This window comes from Lithobates pipiens, unplaced genomic scaffold (assembly GCF_037356315.1).
Source record: "Lithobates pipiens isolate NorthernLeopardFrog02 unplaced genomic scaffold, aLitPip1_a1.2 Scaffold_27, whole genome shotgun sequence".
NCBI classification, from domain to species: Eukaryota; Metazoa; Chordata; class Amphibia; order Anura; family Ranidae; genus Lithobates; species Lithobates pipiens.
In genome coordinates, this window is record NW_027507788.1 from 189618536 (window position 1) to 189645179 (window position 26644).

Below are 26644 nucleotides of genomic sequence, written 5' to 3' on the forward strand. Positions count from 1 at the left end.
GTCCTTTCTTGTATTAAGAGAGGTATGTACTCCAGAGAGAGAGATATCATTTTGCCCCTGTTCAAATCATTAGTAAGACCTCTTCTGGAATATGCCGTTCAGTTTTGGGCACCAGTTCTCAAAAAGGATATCGGGGAACTGGAGAAAGTGCAGAGAAGGGCAACCAAACTGATAAGAGGCATGGAGGAGCTCAACTATGAGGAAAGATTAGAGGAACTGAATTTATTCACTCTTGATAAGAGGAGATTAAGGGGGGATTTGATCAACATGTACAAATATATAAGGGGTCCATATAGGGAACTTGGTGTCGAGTTATTCACTTTAAAGTCAACAAAGAGGACAAGGGGGCACTCTTTACGTCTAGAGGAGAAGAGATTTCATCTCCAAATACGGAAAGGTTTCTTCACAGTAAGAGCTGTGAAAATGTGGAATAGACTCCCTGCAGAGGTGGTTATGGCCAGCTCAGTGGATTGCTTTAAGAAAGGCCTGGATTATTTCCTAAGTGTACGTAATATAACTGGGTACTAAAATTTATAGGTAAAGTTGATCCGGGGAAAATCCGATTGCCTCTCGGGGGATCAGGAAGGAATTTTTTCCCCTGCTTTAGCAAATTGGATCATGCTCTGCTGGTTTTTTTTTGCCTTCCTCTGGATCAACTGTGGGTATAGAATTGGGTATATGGGCTGGTATATGTATGTGTGTATATGTATATATATATATATATGTATAGTATATTTTATTTTATTTATTTTTATTTTATTTTTTTTGGTTGAACTGGATGGACTTGTGTCTTTTTTCAACCTGACTAACTATGTAACTATGTAATAGTGTGTGTAATGTGAGGTAGATTCATGGGCGCCAGACACTTCTTCAATGCAAAAAGATTTTATTTTCTCTTAAACAGAACAGTGGGAGGGAGGGTTTAGGGCCAGGACACCCTTTGATAGTTGCAATGTTAATTAGCAGACTCCGAGACTTATACAGGTAGACAGCCATGCAGGCAAAGGCATCGAGCAAGACACCACATCTGCATGTGTAGGAGCTCTGTCTCCTATGGCAACAGTCTTAGAACAGTTCCTATCACAGATGTAACGAACTCCTTTATTTTTAATACATTCACTTCTTGTAGACTCTCAGCCCACTGAGCTCCCAGTCTCTCTCCCTAGACTTGCTGATTCACAGCAACTGAATCCCGTGAGCTCTTCTAATCTTCTTACTTGAGTACCTTCCTCAAGCGTCACCCCCGCTTCCCTGCTGGGTCCCTGACTTGGCACTTCAGATACTCCTCAAGCATCATCCCACTGGCTGGGTCTCTGGCTTGGCACCTACTGAAGTTTCCCAATTCCTCACCATCCCCATTGGTAAGAATACTGCTTCGGTACTTGTTTCAGCTACTCACAGTGGTCCTTGGTACAAGGTGGTTGGTCCTTTAGTAGCGACAGCTTCCCCTCTACCTCCGACCACGAGTGGTTCTCTGGCTGGCAGAACTGTCACTTCTGGATGGACTGCAAGCCACAATACCCACCCTACGCTTGCTTTTGGACAGGCCCTCAGACAGCCTAGGAGCCAGATGTGCCCAGGATAGGCCCAAACTCCAGCCTAGCAGCCCGGGCAGCACAACACACGTCCACCCAGACAGCTGTCCAGGTGGCACAGAACCTGATCGTCTGACCCCATCCAAATAAATAGGATCTCCCCCAGCAGGCCAAGGGACCCAAGAAAATTCCTGTCCATTGTCAGAGATACCCTATCCATTCCTAATCTGTCCTTACAATTCCCTTGTCCTCTCTTCTGTCACTAGATGTCCGGGTATCTGGTGACATTTGATAAAAGTGCAGCAATTTCGGACATAGGATGAAATCAATTGATCCATAGCAATTAACCAAGGCAACTATACCTAGCAGGTACATTTAAGAGCAACCCTGGCTAAACAGGGTGTTACAATAAAAAACACCCAGTGGTGATTAAATACCACCAAAACAAAACTCTATTTGTGTGAAAAAAATGATCACAATTTAATTTGGGTACAGTGTTGCATGACCGCCCAATTGTCATTCAAAGGGTGAAAGTGCTGAAAGCTGAAAATTGGCCTGGGCAGAAAAGGGGTGGAAGTGGCTCACACTAGAAAACAGAGGGCTGGGCTGGTAGGTATTGTGACTATTGATAGATACAAGTTGGCTAAAACACTTTCATTTTCTACTTTTCCCCATTGATGACAAGTGGCATTCCTATATGTACACATGTATAGGCAGTGGTGTAAGTTGGTTTTGAGCTGCCTAAAACTAAGGACTAAAATCGGGTTCCCTCTCCCATCTAAATTTGTCCAACCCCTTCCTGTTTAAGATCCATCCCTTCATCTGTAAGCCCCACCCCTTCCTCTTTAGGCTCCACCTCAAGAGTTGGTCAGAAACTGCGGACATACTACAGAAGATGGTCAGAGACTGCAGACATACTATGGCACAGACTGCAGACATACTACAGGAGATGGTCAGAGATTGCAGACATGACTCCCCATGGTCACAATAGGGAATAGAAAAGTCTCCAGCAATTAATTCAAAGTAATCACAGCGGGGAACAGCTTAAATTGTAAAACATAACAACTAAGTTACAGCATTTTCCGTAACATGAATTGTCCCTCTTCTTATAATACATTTGCCAGTTACCATTACACCACTGCAGGCACCCCATGCAATTTCGCCCCCCCCCATACTACCCAAATCACTACATATGACCCCTATTCCCTTTACTACCCCCCAATTACAGGACCCCCCTACCATACCATTACACAGGACCCCCCCATATTATGCCCATCACTACACAGACCCCCTCCCCAATACTACCCCCATTACGCAGGATCCGTCCCCCATAATATCCCCATGATTACACAGCCCCCCCATACTACATTGCCACTCATTAACCATCAGTGCGCTGCTGTTTCTGCAGAAAGGAGGGGTATTATTCAGGATGGAGAAGGAGGGAGCGGGGTTATTATTGAGGGTGGAGAAGCAGGGGAGTTCTTGTTGAGGGTGGAGAAGCGGAGAGGGAGTTTATTGTTGAGGGTGAAGAAGCGGGGAGGGGGGTTAAAGTTGAGGGTGGAGAAATGGGCAGGGGGTTATTGTTGAGCCCAAAGCTGTCAATCGCTGCCCTGCACTACAACACCCAGCAACCCTGCCCTCCCCTCCTCCAAGAAGTTCTACATAAGAATGGAGATGGAAGAAGGCGGGTATCTGACAAATCCATTAAAACTCCAGTGTTCTCCACGCCTTATAGTTTAGAGTTTAGTAAAATGAAAGGGATCATGGAGAAATATTTACCTATTCTCTACAACGATCCTGTCTATGCTCAAATTCTATCTAAGGGTATTAGATCAGTCTCCCGCAGGGCTCCAACCATTGGTGGCATGTTGCCTCTATTCAAGTAGCATTCAATAGTGATGGACAAACTTCCAACGGGACGTTTCGCGAACGTGAACCGCGAATGTGGCCAAAAGTTTGCGAACCGCAAAGTTTGCGGCGGACCCCATTGACTTTAATGGCAGGCGAACCTTAAAAACCTACAGGTCATATTTTCAGCCACAAAATACTTACTAGCTGTGCACACATAGTCCCACCACATGGCCACTGACATAACAAAAGTATTAAGTGAATCTGGGATCGACAACGACAAGCATTCTTTTTTTTATCTGTGAAATTTTGACAATTCAGGAGCGAAGGCCATGGAGGAGAGGCAAGGTCAGGGCAGGCTATGAAGGGGGTGCAGGAGATGATCAGTGCCACAGTCAGGGCAGTGCAGTCCTGTGCCAGTGTCCCAGTGTGCCAACCTGTGCTTGAGCTCCTCCCTCTGCCTGGCCCTTACCCCCACCTATGCAGGGCTCCACTGTGGTGGTCCGGAGGTGCCAGTCCAGTGCTGATCCTCAGCCATGGTGCTGGCACTGCCTGCTGATTAGCTTCTCCGCTGCTATCTCCCTCACTGTCTGAAACCAGCACCGCGGTAGAGACTGAGCACTGACACCAGCACCGCAATAGAAAGCACTGACACCAGCACTGAGATAGAGAGCACTGACACCAGCACCGTGATAGAGAGCACTGACACCAGCACCGTGATAGAGAGCACTGACACCAGCACCGTGATAGAGAGCACCGACACCAGCACCGAGATAGACAGCACCGACACCAGCACCGAGATAGACAGCACCGACACCAGCACCGTGATAGACAGCACCGACACCAGCACCGTGATAGACAGCACCGACACCAGCACCGTGATAGACAGCACCGACACCAGCACCGTGATAGACAGCACCGACACCAGCACCGAGATAGAGAGCACCGACACCAGCACCGAGATAGAGAGCCCTGACACCAGCACCGAGATAGAGAGCCCTGACACCAGCACCGAGATAGAGAGCACTGAGACCACACCAGCATTTTTTAAAAGTCTCTAGAGAAGTGCAGTATGTATGTGGAAGAAGGTATATAACACCTCGCTTCAATCTGTCGTTTTTGGGGGCCACTGGTCTATCACACCAGTTATAATACTTTTTTTTTTTATTGCGTTTGTCACTCTTTGTAGTAACGCTGCAGAACCCGCTCAGCAGTCACAATGCTAGATCAGTACCCGCCCCACTTTAGAATGTTAGTGGTTCAGATACTGTCCACGGCCAGGCTTATGGTAGCTAAACATTGGAAATCCTCTTGTTCCCCCAATATAGGGGAATTGGTCAGAAGAGTTGATGAGATTTTCAAATACGAGCAAATTATGGCCAACTTGGAAGGTAGATACTTCCGTTTCGGTGCACAGTGGGCCCCTTGGACTGACTTCAGGAAAATATCCTAAGCTGTTTTTCATACATTAGGTTCTTATTCTGTTACGGTGTAATTGACAACACCGTCAAATGTTTGTGTTCGTTTACTATACTCTTTTTATGCAAATGTATTAATATAGGTAAAATGTGAGGCTTGCAAACCCTCTGGATCTCAGTGGGTTGATTTATGTACTCGTACTAAGTAGTTGGAGACTATAAGATGTAAAGGATTTCCTTATGTCTGTTGTTTGTCTGCAAGTTTCTTCTATGTACCATGCAAGCCTTTCAATAAAAATTTAATATTTAAAAGCAGTCACAATGCTGCACAGTGGAAATGCACTATACTATGCTTTCTATATGTGCAAGTATTTTATACATGTATTACACCCCTATATACTGCACACCAACTAGTACTTAGTAGCTAGTGATTTGCAGACTGTCCCTTAGTCCCTACACTGATAAAAGAAAGCTGCAGAATCGGTCAGCAGTCAAGTATAATAGGCTTTCTATATTTGAAAGAAAGTATATTATACGTGTACAACCCTATATACTGTACACCTATACCAGTCCTTAAAAGGACCTTTGTGGACCTAATAGTAATAGCTAGTGATTAAACTGACTGTCCTTGCTCCACACAGTGTCCTGTCCCTACACTGACAAAAGACAGCTGTAGAATCAGTCAGCAGTGCACTCAGCAATCAGCAGCACAGCAGTCAGCAGCAGTGCACCAGAACCCTATATACTGTACACCTATACCAGTCCTTAAAAGGACTTTTGTGGACCTAATAGCTAGTGATTTGTGTCACTACAGTCTGTCCCTGCTCCACACAGGAGCCTCTCCCTACACTGACAAAAGACAGAATGTAAAATGGCCGCCAGATCAGGTCTATTTATAAGGTAGGGAGAATGTCCCATTGTCCTTGTGCGGAAATGTTTCAATTGGCTGTCCTGTACCCCATGATAGATGTGTCCGCATGGGTCAAAGTTCCGTCACAATGTAAATGCATATGTTCGCTGCACGAACAGCACCAGAAGTCCGCCGGTTTGGCGAATCGCAAACACGCAAAATTTGCCGCAAATCAACCGCCGTGCGTACCACAAGGCCATCCCTAGCGTTCAACGCCCCAATTGGTTACAGTTTAAGGGACCGTTTCGATGTGGGGGCAATAATTGTCCATGTTGCCCCCACATTTTATGAGGCGATACTATCCTTTCTAGGTCTCTGAATAAGGATTTTAAAGCTATGGCCTTCATTAACTGTAACACTAAATTTATTTACGTGGTTACTTGTGAACAACGTTGCATACAGTACGTTGGACGCACAATGATAAGGATGTCAGTGGCTTACGCATTCAGGGGGTGGAAAAAGTCACTTTATCTAAAAGAGGGGGTGATAGGTTTAGTCTGTTGTGCAAGAGAGAGGTTTATTGGATATTCCATTTACATACGAGACAGCCTATGGGCCTTAATTTTGAGTGGGACATTTCATTATTTTATGAGTGAATTTTCCACATATTGACTGCCCAGTTTTTACTAAGCTAATATGTATGGCTCCCATTTCACTTGTTGGTCCGGTGCTGACAGGTTTTTTCATCTGGTTCTGCTGGGCTCATTTCATTATGTTTCTGCCAGAGTTTATTCACTATTTTCCATTTATTATCATTGCTTTACATCGAGGACAGGCCAATTATTCGATTGAGACAGTTTTTTGAATAGGGCTGTATGCACATATTGCAGCATTTTTCGCTGCAGTGATTATGAATATCAGTATTTTATGTGTTATTTAATATCCTATTAAACATGTCTGTTTTTCGTTTGATGATCACACACCTGATATATTATATTAGGTGTGTGATCAACTAGCTGGGTTTTTGCATCGGCTCCCCATACCTGTCTGTATAAGGATATACACATTTAATTTGCCTTTGGTCTTAGAACATTCTGTATCGATCGTTCATTTGGTCTATTCCTAAATGTATTATTCTATGCATTGTATCATAGGAGAAAACCTAAATAGACACATCCAATAATGAGATATTTGCAATCTTTCTATTATGCAAACTTTTTTAAGATGTGTCATTTTTAGGGAATATTTTTGTGTTTTTCTTTGGTGGTTTTGATATTCAATGAGCCCCATGCATTGGCATGTGCACACATTGAGAGTTTTTTTTTTTTTCTTTTTTCTTTGTGTCTGCCGATGCATGTGATTTTTTTTACATACAAAATTAAAAATGTTTTTACTTATGTCATTTTTAATTTTTTTTAGGTTACACCTGTACCTTTTCACGTAAGGATACGATTTATCATGCTATTCATTTATTACCATAATGTATGCTTTCAACATGTCAGCTTGATTTAGGTGTTTTAGGTGAAAAAGGCTTTTTCCTTTCATCCATTTAAATGTAAAGCCCCATACTCAGATTGTCTGCTGATTTTTTCCTTAATGCCGCGTACACACGAGCGGACTTTTCAACATCCAAAGTCCGAAGGACCGAGTCCGTCAGACTATCCGATCGTGTGTGGGCTGCAACGGACTTTTGATTCACCAAAGTCTGACGGACTTTAGAATATGGAACATGCTTCAAATTTTCCCGAAGGAACTCCGCCGGACCCGGTCCCCTTTGAAAACTCCGCTCGTGTGTATGCTACTCCGACGGACTAAAACCGACGCTAGGGCAGCTATTGGCTACTGGCTATGAACTTCCTTATTCGAGTCGGGTCGTACGTCATCATGTTCGAATCCGTCGGAGTTTAGTGTGATCGTGTGTGGCCAAGTCCGTTCGGCCGAAAAGTCTGTCGGAACTCCGTCGGAACTCCGGCGGAACTCCTTTGGAAGTCTGTCGGACATAAGTCCTCTCGTGTGTACGGGGCTTAAGGTTTACCAAAACCATGTAGTACAAGGGCCTGCCTGATTGCATACACATTGAAACCCCTAAGGTTTGACCTCATATTATATGGTTTTGGTAAATCTGATGGAAAAAATCAGCAGACAATCTGATAGTGTGTATGGGGCTTTAATCTTCAGATTTTGGATTTTCACAGGTGTCTCCCGTGTTCGGTGTGAAACATGTCAGCGGCTGTGCAGTTAGTCTGTATACAAGCCTGGATGCTATTAATTTAATTTAATTTAATTTTTGAAATAAAGTTGAATAATTTGGAGTGCGGCTATCCAGCTACATCTTTTCTACTTCAGTTCCTGCTGCAAACAGAGGCGGCACTTGTGGAGACAGCTGTTTTGGGAGAAGTCATTACCTTGGAGCGGTAATTCTTTGTATCAATGTATTGCAGCTATGAATAAGAATACATGTGAGCTAAGCTTCACTATGTTATATAGTTTTCAGAAAATAGATTTTCTGGACGTTACTATATCTAAACAAGAGGATGGTACACTGGCCAGTTCACTGTATCATAAAGTCACAGCTGGTAATACAGTGCTTCATGCCAGCAGTGAACACCCACAACCCCTAATCAAACCTATCCCTTTCAGTCAATATTTAAGGATACAACTTAACTGTTCAAACGAAAATATATTCCAATTAGAGGCCAAAAAACAACAGAAGAAGTTACTACTCTATGGCTATTCCCATAAATGCCTTAAAAATGCATATAATAAAGCCATAAAAAGGCAGGATTTGCTTTTTAATAAGGATACCCCCAATAAATTACAGGATACCCAATCCCACAAACTGAGGATTATTACACAATGCAACAGCACAATAGAATCAAAACAATTATATCAAAGTATTGGCATTTATTACGTATCGATCCATGTTTGAGTCTTTTTATTCAACAAAATCCATCTATAACTTACTGTAGAACGAGATCCCTTAAAGATGCACTTGTACAAAGCAAATTCACAGGGAAATTTGGCAAGGATCCTTGCAAACACCCTGGCACGTTTAAGTGCGCTGGTTGTGGATATTGTCAATATATGCACACAGGAGCGATATTATACTCCCTAATGGCAAGATATTTAAACCTATCCACTAAGCCAATTGTAAAGCAATTGGAGTGGTATATATGCTGCCAATGCGGATCCTTTTACATAGGAAAGACTAAACAGGAAATTCATAAAAGGGCATACAGACATATTCTCAGTATGCATATGCCCAATGCAGACCTTGCATTAGGTATGCATCTTAGGAATAACCATGGGGGTAAATTTCCACAGATCAAGTGCATCCTAATACCAGGGGTAGAGATTGGAATCGTATATTGCTCCAACGTGAAACACGTTAGATAGTAGACTTAAATGTCATGTACAAAATGTAATTAAAATGATTTTAATTACATTTTTGAAATAAAGTTGAATAATTTGGAGTGCGGCTATCCAGCTACATCTTTTCTACTTCAGTTCCTGCTGCAAACAGAGCCGGCACCCTATGGGATGGTGGAGACAGCTGTTTTGGGAGAACTCATTACCTTGGAGCGGTAATTCTGTGTATCAATGTATTGCAGCTATGAATAAGAATACATGTAATCTAAGCTTCACTATGTTATATAGTTTTCAGAAAATTGATTTTCTGGATGTTACTATATCTAAACAAGAGGATGGTACACTGGCCAGTTCACTGTATCATAAAGTCACAGCTGGTAATACAGTGCTTCATGCCAGCAGTGAACACCTACAACCCCTAATCAAACCTATCCCTTTCAGTCAATATTTAAGGATACAACTTAACTGTTCAAACGAAAATATATTCCAATTAGAGGCCAAAAAACAACAGAAGAAGTTACTACTCTATGGCTATTACCATAAATGCCTTAAAATGCATATAATAAAGCCATAAAAAGGCAGGATTTGCTTTTTAATAAGGATACCCCCAATAAATTACAGGATACCCAATCCCACAAACTGAGGATTATTACACAATGCAACAGCACAATAGAATCAAAACAATTATATCAAAGTATTGGCATTTATTACTTATTGATCCATGTTTGAGTCTTTTTATTCAACAAAATCCATCTATAACTTACTGTAGAACGAGATCCCTTAAAGATGCACTTGTACAAAGCAAATTCACAGGGAAATTTGGCAAGGATCCTTGCAAACACCCTGGCACGTTTAAGTGCGCTGGTTGTGGATATTGTCAATATATGCACACAGGAGCGATATTATACTCCCTAATGGCAAGATATTTAAACCTATCCACTACGCCAATTGTAAAACAATTGGAGTGGTATATATGCTGCCAATATCCTGCCAATGCGGATCCTTTTACATAGGAAAGACTAAACAGGAAATTCATAAAAGGGCATACAGACATATTCTCAGTATGCATATGCCCAATGCAGACCTTGCATTAGGTATGCATCTTAGGGATAACCATGGGGGTAAATTTCCACAGATCGAGTTTCTTATCCTCGATCGAGTGCATCCTAATACCAGGGGTAGAGATTGGAATCGTATATTGCTCCAACATGAAACACTTTGGATAGTAGACTAAAATGCCACCTCGCCCCCTGGTCTAAATGACATGGTGAGTTACCGTCCCTTTTTGCAAAGGCACCATCACGTCATCCAGTTGGGGCAGCGATGTGCACTCTGAGGACAGTCAGTCCTCCCTGACCCCAATATGCAAGCGCATTGACCCCTTACTGTCCACGATACACATGGTAATAATGCGCATGTGTGGGCGTCCTCGTGTGTATAAAAAGATCTTGCCACATCCGGTCTATACAGCTGTAGTGGATCTGACATCAGATACTGTGTATGATCGATTGACAGAAGGTAAGATGGTACCTTTTATGGGGATTTTATGGGCTCCTGGCTCTACCTTTGATCCAAAATTCATGCCCCCCCCCCCCCCCCATTTTTGGTCCTAAACAGGCATTTCTCCTGAGCAGAGGGACTTATTGCAATCTACCCTGCTACTTTATGGGACCTTTCCCATGGGGATACCTTTGGATATGTGATGACCTTCGATCTTTTAGGTGTGTATATCCCCCCCCCCACCTTTTCCTATTAAACACCAATGTTTATGTGGTTTAATCAGGAGACATATCAGTCATTATTATTATGTTATCTTTACACTTACCCAGATCATAACAGTTCAGATGTTTTTTATCAATGTTATTTAACATCGATATAGAATGGAAGCTGTGGAAAGGCATGAGTTAATAGAATATGGTAAAGAAAATAAATTTGATTGCTTTGTGCACCGGTGCGCAGTCTACTATATTGGAACAGGAAGGGGGTCATCCCCCAAACTGTTCCCACAAAGTTGAAAGCATGAAATTGTTCAAAATGTCTCGGCACGCCGACTTGTATAGAATGGAAGCTGTGGAAAGGCATGAGTTAATAGAATATGGTAAAGAAAATAAATTTGATTGCTTTATGCACTGGTGCGCAGTCTACTATATTGGAACAGGAAGGGGGTCATCCCCCAAACTGTTCCCACAAAGTTGAAAGCATGAAATTGTTCAAAATGTCTCGGCACGCCGACCCTTTAAGAGTTCCCTTCACTGGAATTATGGGGCCAAGCCCAACCCCTGAACAAACAACCCCACACCATAACCCTCCCCCCAAAATGATTTGGACCAGTGCACAAAAGCAAGGTCCATAAAAAGGCATGGATGAGCTTGGGGTGGAGTAACTTGACTGGCCTGCAGAGTCCTGACCTCAACTCGACAAAATACCTGGGATAAATTAGAGTGGAGACTGCAAGCCAGGCCTTCTAATCCAACATCAGTGTCTAACCTCACAAATATGCTTCTGGAAGAATGGTCAAACATTCCCATAGACACACTCCTTAACCTTGTGGACAGCCTTCCCAGAAGAGTTGAAGCTGTTATAGCTGTAATGGGTGGACCAACTCAATACTGAACCCTATGGACTAAGCCTGGGATGCCATTAAAGTTCATGTGCGTGTAAAGGCAGGTATCCCAATACTAATGACAATATAGTGTAGCTCAGATTGCGGAGGGATGCGAGAAGCCTTTAGGGCACGTGGTCTCAAACTGGCAGCCCTCCAGCTGTTGCGAAACTACAAGTCCCATGAGGCATTGCCTGACTGTTATAAGCATGACTCTCACAGGCAGAAGCATGATGGGACTTGTAGGCCCTATACACACACCATTAGATTTTCTGAAGATTTACCAAAACCATGTAGTGCAAGGGCCTGCTTGATTGCATACAAATTTAAACTCTTAGCCCTTGTACACACGGTCGGACATTCCGACAACCAAATCCGTCGGATTTTGTCCGAAACTGGTGTTGCATACACACGGTCGGACAAAGTTGTCGGAAAATCCGATCATTTAGAATGTGATGACGTTATTTCGTTACGACGGGACTACGTTCAGGCTAGTAGCCAATAGCTTTGGTCTAGGAATTTGATCTGAGCATGCGTGGCACTTTGTCTGATCGGAATTCTCTACAAACAATCGGACAAAGTCCGATCGGATCATGTTGTCGGAAAATTTTATAGCCCAGCTCTAAAACTTTGTCGTTCGGATATTCCGATGGAAACAGTCCGATGGAGCCCACACACGGTCGGATTATCTGACAACACGGTCCAATCGGACATTTTCTGTCGGAATGTCCGACCGTGTGTACAAGGGCTTAAGGTTTGACCTCATATTATATGGTTTTGGTAAATCTGAAGACAAATATCTGCAGAAAATCGAATAGTGTGTATGGGGTCATAGTTTCACAACAGCTGGAGGGTCGCCAGTTTGAGACGCTTGCTTTAGGACTATTGTGGTGTTGCAGTCTCCCATTTTCATGTCTCCTACTTCACACTGGATGTATATGATATGTGCTATAAAGGACCGTTTCAATATTACCAGAGTATATATTCTGCATATTGAGCTGTGCATTCTTGGCTTTTAACTACAGTATATATGATATATAGAAGACACACGAGAACACTGGTGTTGGATTCTTTGTTCCCAGGTCTCAAACCTTTCATCACTCTGTCTCAGTGGGTACAGTCTGACTGGACACACAGAAAAGCTACTGTATTTTCGGATTAGATGGTACGTTTTTAAACTGCCGGGTTAAGATTTCCAACTTAACCCAGCAATCAAAGTTTGCCAACATGGAACACAAATCCCCGATCACACCGTGTCAGTTTTCTTTTTTCTGTCACCAGTCAGTATCCCTGCTCACTGCCACACCAGTCATATGATAACACGGTACTGGTGACAGTATGTAAAGATTATTTACTTAATTTTCAAATGAATTGCAAAAAAATTACAACTTCAAAAAACTGTTACCATGCTTCTTACTAAATACCTTCGACTGCCTACTTTCCAAAAAGGTCTCATTTGTTTGTTTTTTTTCTGTACTGTCCTGCCATTTTAAGGGCCTCTAGAAATGATAGGCTGTCAGTACATCAGAATTGATCAATTTTCAAATTATTTATATATATATATATATATATATATATATATATATATTGTAGACATGTCACTGGAGAAGTGGTTGAGGGGGTGTACATCTCACCTAGGTTGCTACACAGTGTGAGATGGTAAGTCCAGGATGGATCAGTTTCTCAGCAGCAATATGCTGCTGAGTTGTTATTTAATCTTGCCGGGCCTGGGTTTATATGGAATGGCAGGTAGGTTTGGTAGAGGGATCTGTCATTCCACACCCCCCATCCCTCGTTCCAGTTCTGGGTTTTGGATCAGGTGAGCTTTGATCCTAATTAGCCTGGGAAGGTAAAGGCTCTGCGGGCCTGCAGGTGTTCGCTCTCAGCCAGGGAAACGAACAGTCTGTGTGTTGGAGGAAGCTGCAAGCACAGCCACTGCTGGAGCTAAAATCCACCCTGCGATATCCAGGCGAAAGACGCTGTGTTTATAAGTGTCAGATAGGTGAGAAGAACCTGTTAGTAAGCGCCCAGCCGGGCTAGGTTGTTTGTTTTTGTTATTATTTTGTTCCTGTTATACACAAGAAGCACGGTGTTGCTGTATATTTTGTTTGTTGGACTGTTTGTACCACGAATAAACGCCAAGGTCTGCTTTATAAATTCCAAGTCTGCTGTGAACTGTGTCCAAACACACCCTACCCCGGGAAGATCCCTTACAATTGGTGGAGAATGCGGGCAACACGGTTGCTAGGGGCAACGGTGTGGACAGACTTGGCTACAGCTGCTGATGTCCTGGGTGAAAGCTGCAACTACACTCCAAGAACAGTCCAGCAACATGGAGGAGATGCTGAAGCAGTTTATGCAAGTGAGTTTGCAACAACAGCAGGCTCAGACAGAGGCCAATAGACGACATGAACAGTCCATGGCTGCACAACAGCAGATGCATAAGGAAGAGTTGCAAGCTTTGCGCCAAAGCCAACAACAACTTATCGAGCACCTGATAGTAAATCGAGAGGCGCCTGTGGTTGCTAATCCACCCACAGTGATGGGAGCCGCTCCAGAGATTTTTTTTGGGAGAAGGACTGTGCAGAAAGCGCTGCAAAAGATGACTGCTGAGGACGATGTTGAGGCCTTTCTAACAGTATTTGAGCGCGTGGCTGAGCGAGAGAAGTTACCAGCCACTGAGTGGGCAGAGGTAATTGCGCCCTATTTAACAGGTGAACCTCAAAAGGCCTACTATGACCTCAGTGAGCAAGAGGTTAAGGACTATACTCGGCTAAAAGAGGAGATACTTGCCCGACTAGGAGTTACTACTGCAGTCCGTGCCCGGAGGGTACGCAACTGGAGCTACAGTCTGGACAATTCAGCGAGGTCCCAGATGTATGACCTAATCCATTTGGCAAGAAAGTGGTTGGAGCCAGACACTTCTACTCCTGCACAAATCCTAGAGAAGGTCGTGATGGATCGCTACCTCCGAGCGCTTCCTACTGACCTGCAACGCTGGGTGGGACAAGGTGATCCTAAGAATGCAAACGAACTTGTCAACCTTGTGGAGAGGTTCCAGGCGACTGAGGACTACCTCCGTGATGTTCCTGCAGCATCTTCACCTCCCCGGAGCGCCAGATCTGTGCCGTCAGCTGGTAAGAGACTTCCATCTATTGGGGGAGTGTGGAGGGGTGCTGATGGAGGGAAAAGGGCTCAAGTGGTGTCTTTGGGACAAAAGACTGGTGATGGTCCCGGGTGGCTAAGGGGCTCTGAAAAGGACTCCTTGCCAAAGAGACCAGGCCCTATCCAGTGTTGGAGATGCCATGAGGCGGGACACGTGTCTGCCCATTGCCCTCTTACCACTGAACCCATGGAGTGTGACGCTAGCCGGCGTCAGTCGCTGTTTGCGGAACCATCTTGTGCTGCAGTTCCTGGACTAGAGACTGAACCGCAAATCTGCAATATCACAATCAATGACCTTCCCGTTGAGGCGTTAATGGACTCGGGAAGCCTCGTAACCTTGGTGCATGCTAGCCTGGTGGCTGGGGACTTAGAGTCTAAAAAGCATATGAGTGTTGTGTGCATACATGGTGATACAAAAGTGTACCCTATAGTGCTGGCTAAAGTCGGGACTGAACAAGGCACCGTACAATATGAAGTGGGTGTGGTGAAAAACCTCATGCATAATGTAATATTGGGGCGCGATTTTCCATTATTCTGGGCTCTCTGGGAAAAAAGGTAAATCCCCAAAAGGAGTGGGGATACCTCTAAGGGGGTTGCTTTGTCCCCTGTGAATGATAGAAGTGTGCAGGATGAAAATGATTGTTCTCCTTTGCAGGTCCTGGCTGGGGAGGAGGAGGCTCCTCCCACTGAGCAAAATATACTAGACTTAGAGGTGTCTAGGGATAATTTTGGCGCTGCACAATTACAGGACCCCACTCTCAAAAATGCGAGAGAGCAGGTTGCTGTTATGAATGGGGTACCTCAGGAACCAGAGGCTGAAAAAAGATTTCCACATTTTTCGGTGACTAATGATCTTTTCTATAGAGTCAATAAGATTAAGGATGAGATTGTGGAACAGCTTCTGGTACCTAAGCCGTACCGGCGTCAGGTGCTTGACATGGCACATAACCATGTTCTTGGGGGACACTTGGGGACTGACAAAACGCGAGAGAGGGTTCTCCAGAGGTTTTTTTGGCCGGCGATATATGATGACATTAAAAAATACTGCGAGTCGTGCCCCACATGTCAGGTTAGTGCCCCAGTGTCACATTTTCGCAGTCCTTTGGTTTCGCTCCCTATTATAGAGGTGCCTTTTGAGCGTATTGCCATGGATTTAGTGGGTCCCGTTGTAAAGTCAGCTAGAGGACACCAGTATATTTTAGTAGTCATAGATTATGCGACACGCTATCCTGAGGCTGTACCCTTAAGAAACACTGCATCTAAAACAATTGCACGTGAGTTGTTTTATATGTTCTCTAGGACTGGGATCCCCAAAGAAATCCTAACTGACCAAGGTACGCCATTTATGTCAAAACTGATGAAGGAATTATGCAAACTATTTAAAGTCTCACACATCCGTACCTCTGTATACCACCCCCAGACGGACGGATTGGTGGAGAGATTTAATAAAACTTTGAAACATATGTTGAAGAAAGTGGTGGGAAAAGATGGTCGTGACTGGGATCATTTATTACCCTACCTCATGTTTGCTATTAGGGAAGTGCCCCAAGCGTCCACAGGGTTCTCCCCATTCGAGTTGGTCTATGGTCGTCACCCTAGGGGTCTACTGGACATTGCAAAAGAGACATGGGAGAGTGAGTCCACCCCATACAAGAGTGTTATTGAGCATGTAGCACAAATGCAGGACCGTATAGCCACTGTAATGCCCCTGGTAAGGGAACACCTCCAGAGAGCTCAAGAGGCCCAAAGTAGAATTTACAACCGGTCCGCAAGAATCAGGACATTCAACCCAGGCGATAGGGTCCTTATACTAGTCCCCACTGTTGAGAGTAAATTCTTAGCGAAGTGGCAAGGTCCTTATGAAATTGTTGAAAAGATCAGTGAGGTGAACTACAAGGTGCACCAACCAGGTAGAAGGAAGCCTTTCCAAGTTTATCACATAAACTTGATCAAGCCCTGGAAAGACAGGGAATCCTTGGTGGCGACAAATACTGTTAATAATTTGTCACCACCAATCCCTCCAGTCAAGGTAGGTGATGCTCTATCAGTGTCACAGAAACAGGAGGCTCTGGAATTTTTACAGAAAAACAAAAACAAGTTCTCTGACCTCCCAGGGCGTACCCACCTCATCCATCATCACATTGAAACTGAGCCTAGAAGCAGAGTAAACCTAAAGCCCTATAGGATACCGGAGGCACGTAGGAAAGCCGTATCTGCCGAGGTAAAACGTATGCTTGATCTGGGGGTAATTGAGGTGTCACAGAGTGAATGGTCCAGCCCGATTGTGCTAATCCCAAAGCCCAATGGAACTTGTAGGTTCTGTAACGATTTCAGAAAGTTGAATGAGATCTCCAAGTTCGATGCTTATCCTATGCCCAGGGTAGATGAGTTGATTGAGAAGTTAGGTAACGCCAGGTACATAACCACCCTCGATCTCACAAAGGGCTACTGGCAGATTCCACTTTCTGGCGAGGCTAAAGAGAAAACTGCATTCTCCACCCCTGATGGGCTATTCCAGTATGTAGTGATGCCATTCGGGTTACATGGAGCGCCTGCAACTTTCCAGAGGTTGATGGACTTGATTCTGCGACCACATCGGGATTACTCAGCCGCCTACCTCGATGATGTGGTCATTTTTAGCTCTGATTGGGAAAGTCACCTCTGTAAGGTACAGGCCGTGTTGGATACCATAAGTGATGCAGGGTTGACCATAAATGCCGAGAAGTGTGCTCTAGCCCTAGATGAGGCCAAATATCTGGGCTACATTGTTGGGAGAGGTTTGATTAAGCCACAGCTAAATAAAATTGAGGCAATACAGAATTGGCCTAGACCCCTGACAAGGAAACAGGTTAGAGCTTTCCTGGGTATTACGGGTTATTACCGTAGATTTGTGCCGAACTTTGCCTCAGTTGCTGCTCCACTAACTGACTTGACAAAGGGCGGAAAGACAGCAATGGTCACGTGGACCCCAGAGGCCGAGAAGGCTTTCCAAAGCCTTAAGTCTGCCTTGTGCCAACCACCTGTGTTAGTTACCCCCAATTTCAGGCGAGAATTTCTGGTCCAGACAGATGCCTCTAACACAGGCTTAGGTGCAGTACTCTCACAAGTAGTGAATGGTGAGGAGCATCCGGTGACGTACTTGAGTAGAAAACTAACCCCGGCCGAGAAAAATTATGCCATTGTGGAGCGAGAATGTTTGGCAGTGAAGTGGGCCCTAGAATCTTTAAAGTATTACTTGCTAGGCAGGAAATTCAAGTTGGTGACAGACCATGCCCCCCTAACATGGATGAAGTTAAACAAGGAGAGAAATGCAAGAGTGACTAGATGGTTTCTGTCCTTACAAAACTTTAATTTCACTGTGGAACACAGGCCAGGGAAATTACAGGCAAATGCTGACGCATTGTCGAGGGTGAGTTGTCTGTGGGGACAAAAGGCTCAGCCCTCCGGTCTGAAAAAGAGGGGGGGGATATGTAGACATGTCACTGGAGAAGTGGTTGAGGGGGTGTACATCTCACCTAGGTTGCTACACAGTGTGAGATGGTAAGTCCAGGATGGATCAGTTTCTCAGCAGCAATATGCTGCTGAGTTGTTATTTAATCTTGCCGGGCCTGGGTTTATATGGAATGGCAGGTAGGTTTGGTAGAGGGATCTGTCATTCCACACCCCCCATCCCTCGTTCCAGTTCTGGGTTTTGGATCAGGTGAGCTTTGATCCTAATTAGCCTGGGAAGGTAAAGGCTCTGCGGGCCTGCAGGTGTTCGCTCTCAGCCAGGGAAACGAACAGTCTGTGTGTTGGAGGAAGCTGCAAGCACAGCCACTGCTGGAGCTAAAATCCACCCTGCGATATGCAGGCGAAAGACGCTGTGTTTATAAGTGTCAGATAGGTGAGAAGAACCTGTTAGTAAGCGCCCAGCCGGGCTAGGTTGTTTGTTTTTGTTATTATTTTGTTCCTGTTATACACAAGAAGCACGGTGTTGCTGTATATTTTGTTTGTTGGACTGTTTGTACCACGAATAAACGCCAAGGTCTGCTTTATAAATTCCAAGTCTGCTGTGAACTGTGTCCAAACACACCCTACCCCGGGAAGATCCCTTACAATATATATACACATACACATACATATATATATATATATATATATACACATACATACATACATACATACATACATACACACACATATACATATATATACACACACACACCATGGTTTGTGTGAAAGGTATAGAGTCTACAAACTAATTAATATACATTTATTGGGATTTGTTTTTACTAAAGACATGTAGAAGAATACATTTTGCCCTAATTTTATGAAGAAATTTAATTTTATTGGACATGTTTTATAACCGAAAGCAAGTCAAATTTTTTGGTCTTTTCTTTGTTTATATAAAACAAAAAAATAAAAAAAAAAGCTCAGGAGGTGATCAAATACCACCAAAAGAAAACTATTTGCGTTTTGCTTTTTTTTATTCCAATGAAAGCATGTATAGCCACAAACACTGATATAAAATCTGGATGGAAAAAAAAACATTATAAACTGCTAATTAAAAACTAGTTATTAACTGTTCACAATAATATCTACAATTCTATAATTTAGTTGCATATTTCACATCTGTGTCTTTTCCAGTGGATAGCACAACATAAAAATATGACACATTCAGTAGTCATTTACAGTTATTGGTCCACTTTAGTAATACCAACAATATGCCAATTGAACAGCTTAGAAGCATGTCCAAAAAAGACACATCATCCGATCTACTTTTAGAAGACAAATCCAACCTAAAATGTTTTTCTCCGTTTTAGATATAACGGGTGCAATTCTCATGCTGGGCTTTTATAGTGGGAGAGAACAAGTCACAAATGGTGTGTTTTGTGCATTGCATACATACATGTTGTAGCACATATAACAGCTAATGATGCTGTGCAGTTACCAGCTATCCATCCAATATGGAAAACTGCCAGTTAAAGCACATCTAAATCCAAGAACAAAAAATGCATAATATATTGCAGCTTACTGGTCCATAGATGTGCCATTTGTTTTCAAGCACATTTTCTGCAGGTGCAGAAAAAGCACATGTTGATCATGCCAGAAATTCAATGTCCTAGTAAAATCCTTTGCATTGACCTTTTAAAAGCAAAACACCCCCCCCCCCCCCCTCTAATAGAAATGAGAAGTCTGGGAGGGGTTTGTAATCCAAAAAGGTGACAACACTGCACTGCCCCAGACACCGTTCAGTGAATTAGTATTGTCACCAAAGGACTGCATGTTTGTTATTGGCAGGATTATCAAATAAATATAAAGGCCAAAAAGCCTTAAAAAAAAAAAAGGATGCAGCCACCACATCCATGGACTGATGAACTGCAATATATTACCTTTTTTGGGTTTAAGTATGCTTTAATCTTTTCCTCCTGGTTACCAGGTAAAATCTAGATGGTTTCTGTGATCCAAGATATACAGAACTTTGTAAATGTTAAATAACGGTAAAAACCTAGATACTGGTAAACAAATCTAAAGACTTGGTTTCAAAATGTTACAACTGTTTTAAAAAAAGTAGGGATGTAGGGGCATGGAAGAATGAAGTGGAAAGGACAGAACACGGTCTGAGAAGCCTGGAAAGCATTGAAAGGAGACAAAAAACAAAACACGCTGAAGACATATGCAAGGTAAAGAAAGAAAAAGGGATGGTGAAGACGATTGGGAAAAAAATAAATCTGTATGTGTGCAGAGGGATCATAGAATTGGTATATTTAGGCAGTAAATCAAACAATGGCTGCATGTTTTAGGTATCAGGCATGAGATGTTTTAATTAGAGATATATTAGGCAGCTTCTAACCACAGTGCAGTCTGAAAGTGATCACCTTACAAGTTTAGTTAAGTTGGCCATGGATGGATCAGCAGGGACTGTCCGAATTTTGATCGACCTATGGCATTCCGTCTTGACAGAAGTCGAAAAGTCAAACCAACAATCAACTTTTGTTGAATGGGAATGCTGGAAAACTTTTGTCGATAGCCGCTGATGAGTGTATTCTGACAATAGACGAGTCCCAGCTTTCAGAATACAACTGCACAGCGGGGAGGATTCTTCCATCTACCTCGCCTGTGTAGATGGGGAAAAAAAAAAAAAAAAAAAGGAGGACCATCTATAGTCTACCTTAGGACAACAGTACCAATATTACCATAATTTCAGATACTGTATACCACAGATCTGAAATTAAGAGCTCCCTGGCTTTTTCTTTTTTGTAACGTACCAAACACAAGTTTACATACTGATTTATAAAATCATTTGCATCAAAACTGCCGTTTCATTTCACACTGGTCGGTGAAATGATCCACTGTTTTAAATCTTTTGGTGTCCCCAAGAACTGAATTAACCATCAGCCTGGATCCCCACACTGCAGAGCCTTAGTGGCGGTTCACACTGGGATGACTTGTCAGGCGACTTAGCCGCCTGACAAGTCACGTCCCGTCATGTACAATGGAACCGTTCTAATCAGAGCGACACAAGTCGCTCCGACTTAGAAAAAGGTTCCTGTATGATTTTGGGGGCGACTTGCATTGACTTCTATAGAGAAGTCGTTTTGCAAGTCGCCACAGCTGTCGGGTCCAGGTCGCCTGAGGCAGTCGCGCTGCAAGTCGCGCTGCCTCAGTGTAAACCGACACTGACTCCTGCTGAATCAAAAAATAATTTGTGTTACTCCCGCTAAATTTTCTTAAACAAAATGAAAATCCATCAAACACCTTCTTGTAGGGACCTGCCATGCTTGCAATCCTGTCAATGGCAGCAAAATGATCCTTGAAGAGTGCAATCACCTCATCCTATTACTTCAGTGGTTCAAACTTTGCAAAGCCTTGCCTTCAAACAATAAAAGTAGAGACACAGTGACAGGTCCTTGCTTCGTCAAGCATGCAGTGACGCAGTAGAAGCAGCAGTTCTTGCTGCTCTCAAAGTGGTTAAGGCAAAAAGGTTGCTTACCCTAATACTCTGTGCAGGTAAAATACCTTTTGAAAGTTGCTCCCCCCTTAAGCACTTACCTGAGCCCAATTTCAATCCAGAGCTGTGCCCATCTGCAGCAGCTCTTCGCTCTCTCTTCTCACAGAGAAACGTAACAGCAGTCAGAGTAATTGGCTCCTGCTGCTGTCAGTCAAGTCCTGTGAAAAAGAAGCAGGGGACGGGCCCAAGCCGAGCTGTGTGTGTCTCCAGACGCACACAGTCAGGCTCCAAATTAATCCAGTGCGTCTGCCTTCATAGCAAGCCTTTGCTATGGGGGAAAAACTGAGAAGGGGAGGAGTGGACAGCGCAGATGGAGAACCCCAGAAGAGGAGGTTTGGGGTTACTCCGTGCAAAACCATTACACAGATCAGATAAGTATGACATGTTTTTTATAATAAAAAAATAAACACATTTACAATCACTTTAAGCTGGCCACACACTGATTGAATTTTGGGCAATTTCTGCAGACTCAGACTAAATTTGAGTAGTGTATGGCCATGTAGATACTGCTCCATTTAATAAAAGTCAGTTGTTCAACTTACTGCCTGTCAAAATACTCGGTCATAAATTGTTGGGTCAGCAGCACCTGCATCCAGTCAGATGCAGCACTATTTGGGTATTCTGATGATGCCCCAGCAGTCAAAATACAATAGCCCGGCAGGGGGAATTTGTTTATCTGTGCTGCTAATGTGAATGCAGGAACCTGTTACATTTCTTTCGTTCAACCCTTCAAGTAAAAAAAAAAGAAAAAAAAAAAAAAAAAAGGCACTTTCACTGGTAAACTTTTTTTTTTTTGGTTTAACTAAACAAAGTCTCATAATCAATGTACCATACCAACTGCCCAGATACTGGTTTTATTCCAAAGATGGGCCATTTATTGGGATTTTTTTCTGCTCTGCTAATGAGAGTTGCAATATCATGCTTCCCTTTACCTAGAACTAGGACAGCGACTTTTCTGGCTTTATTAATGAGTGGAAGGCTAAGGCTCATCCTATCATGGGGCTTTATTGGACTTCTTGAAAATACTACCAATTCGTCTCCTGTGATCCCAATCTGGGAGCCAGGGAAGATGGAAGCAGTATGGCCATCGTTCCCCAGCCCTAATAGTACAAGATCAAAGCTTGAATTGCTGACCAGGGCAGAGATATCCTGAGCGTAGACCTGAGTACCCAGATCTTCCTCAGCACAGACTCTTTGGTTCCTATGTACAGGCATGGGGTGGACATTTACATAGGGGACTCTGACATGCTGCAACAGATGTCTTTCAAGGCTACCAAAGTTGGACTCAATGTCTGTAAATGGCACACAGCGTTCATCCACCATCCACAAATGAGTGCGTTTCCATGGAAAGCCATGATGGTGCCTGGACAATCTTTGAAATAAAGCAATAGGGCTGGAACCCCCAGAGAGAGCCAGATGGAAACTGCCTGAGCTCTTCACGGCTTCTTCCGCTGCTCTCTGTATGTCCTGTGCTAGTTTCTCTATCAGTTGTTCAGCCCAGTTAGACACCATAATGTTCCCGAGGAATTTTGACTGCGTTGAGGCAAATGCATTTGTCTTTTGCTCCATGTCCATTATCTGCAAGTGTTCATCTGTCAGAAAACGTAGCCCACCACGTTCTATTACAAAGTCTAGCAAATTACCGTTCTCTGACCCTCCTGGATAGACTCTTGGTGAAGTTCTTTCCAGCTCCTCCAAGATGGGAGTCCAGAACTTCCAGGAAGCCAGCAGATTTTTTGTTGTGATGAAGGATGCCTTCTTTCCCCGATAAATATTTGAGATTAGTATGGAGTAAGCCTCTCTTTCTTGAATTGGACGGTACACATAATAATCAGAGAGAGGTTGACCAAACAAAGACAAGGCATTCGGGACTTCAGACGCTTCTTGCCACTGGCTGGGTACAAGGCTTGGTTTGAATAAATTCCGACTTACTAGGACAGTTGGAAAACCAAGCTCTCCATGTCCAATGTGGAATACAACCTGCCTGGGCTTACATGGATCTTTCACTGTGTCCCGGGCTGAATCTTTTTGCAGGCAGAAGGCATGGTCTTTAAACACAACTCTGACATATGAAGTCCTCTCATCCAAATCTTTGCCGGATACTAAGAGAAAGGGCACTCCTTCCCATCGCATGTTGTCAATATAGATAAGGACACCTTTCAAATGAGCAGAAAAAAAAAAGAAGAAAAACACTGTTTAGACCAGGTTCTTTTGTACATTTGTGCAATTTTCTGAATGTCATGACATTTTACATATTTCTTTTAATCTCTCCTGCTTATATTTCACTAATATTTTATATTAAATAGAGCATCAGGCTGTAGTTTAAAAAGAAACTGGGCCTCTTTTACTAAAATGCAAAGGAAACCGTATGTGCACTGCTCATGATGAGCAATTTTAAACCTACACCAGCAGCATATAGAACAGGGGGGCCCAATTCGCTGCCTGAGGGACCTTTTTCTGCAGCCTGCATCATGCCAGGGAAGTACCGAGTGCAGGAACGCTTTGGGGCAGGCATCACCAAATGACAGTCCTATCTGAACTGCGGCTCGACTACTTAGCAGCCTGGGTGTTCTCTGCTGGTATATCCTTCTTTCCCCGCTGCCACCACACCATTCAGCTTAACAGTAAGGCAGAAGGCAGGACATGTCCAGACAGAGGGCAGGAGCTGCCCAACTTTTCAAGTTAACAAGCCTGTGACTTATTGCGGGGCGGTCCGCGCAACCAATCACCTGCCTGCAAACATGAAAAGGGCATGTGCAGCTCCTGCCCTCAGTCCAGACATGCAGTGCCTTCTACTTGCTGTGTAAGGTAGGACTGGTAAAGTTGGAGGAGGATTGTGATTGGCACAGGGAAATGCAAAGTGATGTAAAGGAGGGGCATTCACATGAATAGGAAGAGGTTGCAAGGAAGGAGGGGGCTGTAAAGGGGACCAGTATACAAGGAAGGGGGTTCTATAGGGGACTGAGATGCAAGTAAAAGGGGGCTGTAAAGGGGACTGAGGTGCAAGGAAGCAAGGGCTGTAAAGGGGACCTGGGGTGCAAGGAGGGGGGCTGTAAAAAGGACTGGGGTGGAAGGAAGAGGGGCTGTGAAGGGGACTGAAATTCAAGTAAGGGGGGGCTGTGAAGGACTGGGATGCAAAGAAGTGGGACTGTGAGGGCCTGTGGGAGCCGAGGACACTGTTTTAAAGGGTGGAGATCTGTGAAGTAAGAGGAGGAGGGGGGCAGAGGACATTGAAGTAAGGCAGGTACTGATGTAAAGCTGGGCTGTGATGTGAAATGGGCATTGTAATCTAAAGAAGGGGCTGTGTTGTAAAGGGTAGACTGATGTAAAGGGGAGGACTGTTGACACTGATGTAAAAGGGGAAAATGTAATGTAAGGGGGTGGGGCTATGATATGAAGGATCTGAGGCATCGTACAAACATGAGACTTGGACCTCTGCTGGATGAAAATTTTAATGATCGGACCTCTAAATTTTAATTCAATACCACTGCTCTAGAGATTATTTAATTTCCACTGGTAGAAACAATATGGGGCTTATTTAATACCCGTTGGCATCAACAATGAGGGACTAATTTTACTCCCAATGGCAGCAATGGTGGGGCCAATTGTACTCTCGCTGATAATGGGTCTTATTTTACAGTCAATGGCAGCAAAAATGGGGGGTATTCCATTGTGTTCATGCATTTTCCTGGTTTTATAACAATACGTATGACCTTTACCATCCTATACCCTGGGCTTTTCCCACCATACATTGACCTTGTGTGCTTTGTACAGCCTGGACAGGATATAACAGAGGTGTTAATTTAGAAGCAGCCCTCCACTCAGCTTGAAATATAAATGGGCCCATAAGGTTGGACACCACTGACATACAGAAAGCAGGTTCCAACAAACACATTGAATGACCCGGGAGTCCCCACACTCAGGGTGCTTTATAATGCTCAACGTTACCCTATACTATTGCTTCAGAGAGGCTGCCCATCATAGTGTTGAGCAAACTGTAAAATGCATGAGGTCCTGCATTTGCAACAAGAGTAGCTGGTAAAGCATTCACCCCTTTTATACAAATGTGAGTAGCGTTAGAAGAAGCAACTTACTTGCAAATGTCTGTGTTTTGGTGAAAAAATGTGGAGGTTTTTCCAACTCCTCTCTGACCTGTTGTGCATAGTTTTGGTATTGACCAATGATAGCACTGCTGCTTTCCAGGGGGTGCAGAGAATCCAATAACTCCAACTTGGCTCTCAGGACATCATCGGAGCTGCTAAGATTATTTGGCACTTCCATGGCAACAGAGGTCAAAATTTCTGTCAGGTGATTCTGGATAACATCACGTATGACGCCATATTCTTCATAGAAACTGATGCGTCCTTAAAAAACAAAAAAATAAAAAAATAAAATGTTAAATGCTTGAATTGTCTAGGGATTTAGGAATTACTTACTTTATTCCTCTTTATGGGACAGGTCCCCAGAAGCTGCTCCTCTTCACTGGCCGACCAGTCACAGCTCTTGGATGTTATAATGGACAATGCAGGACGAGCTGTCCTTTGTTGTACATGACTCAGACGCCATCTACATGTCAGCTTTGGAAAGCAGAGGAAAGGGCCACCTGCCAGGTGGGTGAGTAATAAGGCAAGTAATCCTCCCTATTCATCACCCCTAGACAAAGCACATTTTTTGTGCTGAGGGGGCCCACTGCAAGGGTTAAATCCTAATTTTGTCTAGGGTATGATGAATAGGGGGAATTACTTACCTTATTGCTTGTCCTCTAACCTTTTCTTCAGGACAGAAGTTCAGGAATAAAAAAAAAAAAAAAAAAAAAAAAAAAAAACACTCGATGTAATGTCACTTTTTAGCCCAAAAGCTATGTGA

The 26644-nt window shown here is 43.6% G+C and overlaps 2 protein-coding genes across 3 annotated transcripts in view; both read right to left on the reverse strand.

Moving 5' to 3' along the window:
* Positions 1 to 26644, reverse strand: part of SPSB1 (splA/ryanodine receptor domain and SOCS box containing 1) — a 301792-nt gene that overhangs the window by 131013 nt on the left and 144135 nt on the right. The gene's annotated exons all lie outside the window — the stretch shown is intronic.
* H6PD (hexose-6-phosphate dehydrogenase/glucose 1-dehydrogenase) overlaps positions 19026 to 26644 on the reverse strand; it is a 44322-nt gene continuing 36703 nt past the window's right edge. For both annotated transcript variants that reach the window (XM_077458047.1, XM_077458046.1), the window contains exons 4-5: positions 25873 to 26142; positions 19026 to 23934 (exon numbers count right to left, since the gene is read on the reverse strand). In XM_077458047.1, coding sequence (XP_077314173.1) covers positions 22577 to 23934; positions 25873 to 26142 — 1628 coding nt within the window. In that variant the 3' untranslated portion in view covers positions 19026 to 22576. The remainder of the gene's footprint in view (positions 23935 to 25872; positions 26143 to 26644) is intronic.